Source organism: Capsicum annuum, chromosome 1 (assembly GCF_002878395.1).
Source record: "Capsicum annuum cultivar UCD-10X-F1 chromosome 1, UCD10Xv1.1, whole genome shotgun sequence".
NCBI classification, from domain to species: domain Eukaryota; kingdom Viridiplantae; phylum Streptophyta; class Magnoliopsida; order Solanales; family Solanaceae; genus Capsicum; species Capsicum annuum.
Window position 1 is genome coordinate 126,927,250 of NC_061111.1, and position 1,720 is coordinate 126,928,969.

Consider the following 1,720-nt stretch of genomic DNA (forward strand, 5'->3'; position numbering starts at 1 on the left):
TAATTACTATACAAATTTTCATTCATTTTGATTAATTTGAACAATTATATGAGTTTATTAAATGCAACAAAAGAGATAGTAATAGAAAAATAATAGTGACACCATAAAAACTATTTATATAATAAAATTCAAATTTAATCCAAAGGTTGGAGAAATATTTATTAGTCTTACTTCAAATTTCCTTTTTTCCTAACAAATTTATTATGAATAAGTAATTAAAATATTTTGATATTTACGTTTAATAAATATTAACATAAATTTTTTCAGCATAACTACTAATTTCATTTCAGGATAACTTGTTTCCAAAGCAAACGATCCCTAAGAATATTAATGAGAAGTTAACTTCATCTTGCAAAATTGGCTAAAATTTTCTTACATTCTGTACGAATATGAATTAAGTTAAGCAAAAAAAACTACTAAAATTACGAAAGCATAAGAACAATTGTCAAGAATTTACAGAATACCCCAGAGGATGAGAGAAAAAAGAGAGGACAACTTCAGCTTTCCATTTTTCTTCGGACAATTGAATATTCGATCTTCAAATTCTTGCTCTTATCTCCGCAAAGACTGTAGATCTGTGATTCCGACAATTTATTTAATTCCCCCTTTGTGAATTATCAAAGGAAAATGAACAAGGCAATGAACGCAGTGACAAAAAAATAAGATTTAGAAGAATAAACAGTGAGCTTGAAAGCAGCAGATTGTGAAGGCGGTGGAGGATTGTAGAAGTAAAATGGGAAATAGGGAACAATTGGATTTGGAGGTGGAGGTGGAGGGCCAGAAGGGTAATTTTGGTAGGGTGGAGGATAGTAATTACCAATTGATCCACCAGGAGGAGGTGGTGAGTAGTAGTAATTGCCGCCGCCGCCACCGGAGGAGGAAGAGGGCGGTGGCGGCGGTGGAGAGTAGTAGTAGTTTCCACCGGAGCTAGGGGGGGACGGTGGTGGAGGACAATTATTGGAGGAAGATGGCGGCGGAGGAGAGGGTGGCTGAGGTGATGGCGGAGATGGGGTGGCACATGGGTTGTCACATGCTGCACACATTGTACATTCAATCTGGTACTTTGAACCTGCCCAAGTCCCATTTGCAGTTACCCAATTACCCTCATTTTCCATAGCCATTATCACCACTATGATGACCACAATTAGATTCTTGAAAAGAGCTAAATTTACTCCCATTTTCTCAAGTTTTTGCCTCACCCACCCTTTGATCAAATTAGAAAAGAGAAATAGCTAGAGAGAGTGCTATAGAGAACTGACTAGACTCTGTACTGTTTTAATTTGGTTAGTGGAGAGTGGAGATGGAAAGTGGAAGGAGAGGTCACTTGAAAATGAAGCTACAAAAAATGCTCTAATCTTTTTGAGGCATTAAGAAAGGTGTTAAATATAGTAACAGTGGAAGTAGGGTGTGAAATTAAAAGTGCAGTGAGGAGCCTGCATGTTCAAAAAGATGGACCACCGACACGTTCCACTTTTCTTACTCTTTAACACTGAACGTGAAACCGAGGGCATTCTTGTCCATATAACTTTGTTTTCAATGATTATATTTATAGGAGTAGAAATTTGAAGCTTTTATAATTATATAAATGTTTTTATAAATTTAGAAAGTTTTATAGTCATACTATAATATTTGTTTTTATAATTAAAAATAGATATTTAATAATATTTATTTAATTTAAAATATTAATAAATAATTATTAATTTTTTCTATCCATTTTATC

General features: G+C 34.1%; 1 protein-coding gene across 1 annotated transcript; it reads right to left on the reverse strand.

Moving 5' to 3' along the window:
- Positions 1-327: 327 nt before the first annotated feature.
- Positions 328-1,486, reverse strand: LOC107879191 (arp2/3 complex-activating protein rickA). The gene has a single exon (XM_016726287.2). It carries the CDS (start codon positions 1,176-1,178, stop codon positions 618-620), a length of 561 nt encoding a protein of 186 aa, XP_016581773.1. The 5' UTR covers positions 1,179-1,486; the 3' UTR covers positions 328-617.
- Between the last annotated feature and the right edge of the window lie 234 nt (positions 1,487-1,720).

Excerpts from the sequence above, each read along its gene's own strand:
- LOC107879191 (XM_016726287.2), bottom strand. The coding sequence starts at position 1,178 with ATGGGAGTAAATTTAGCTCTTTTCAAGAATCTAATTGTGGTCATCATA.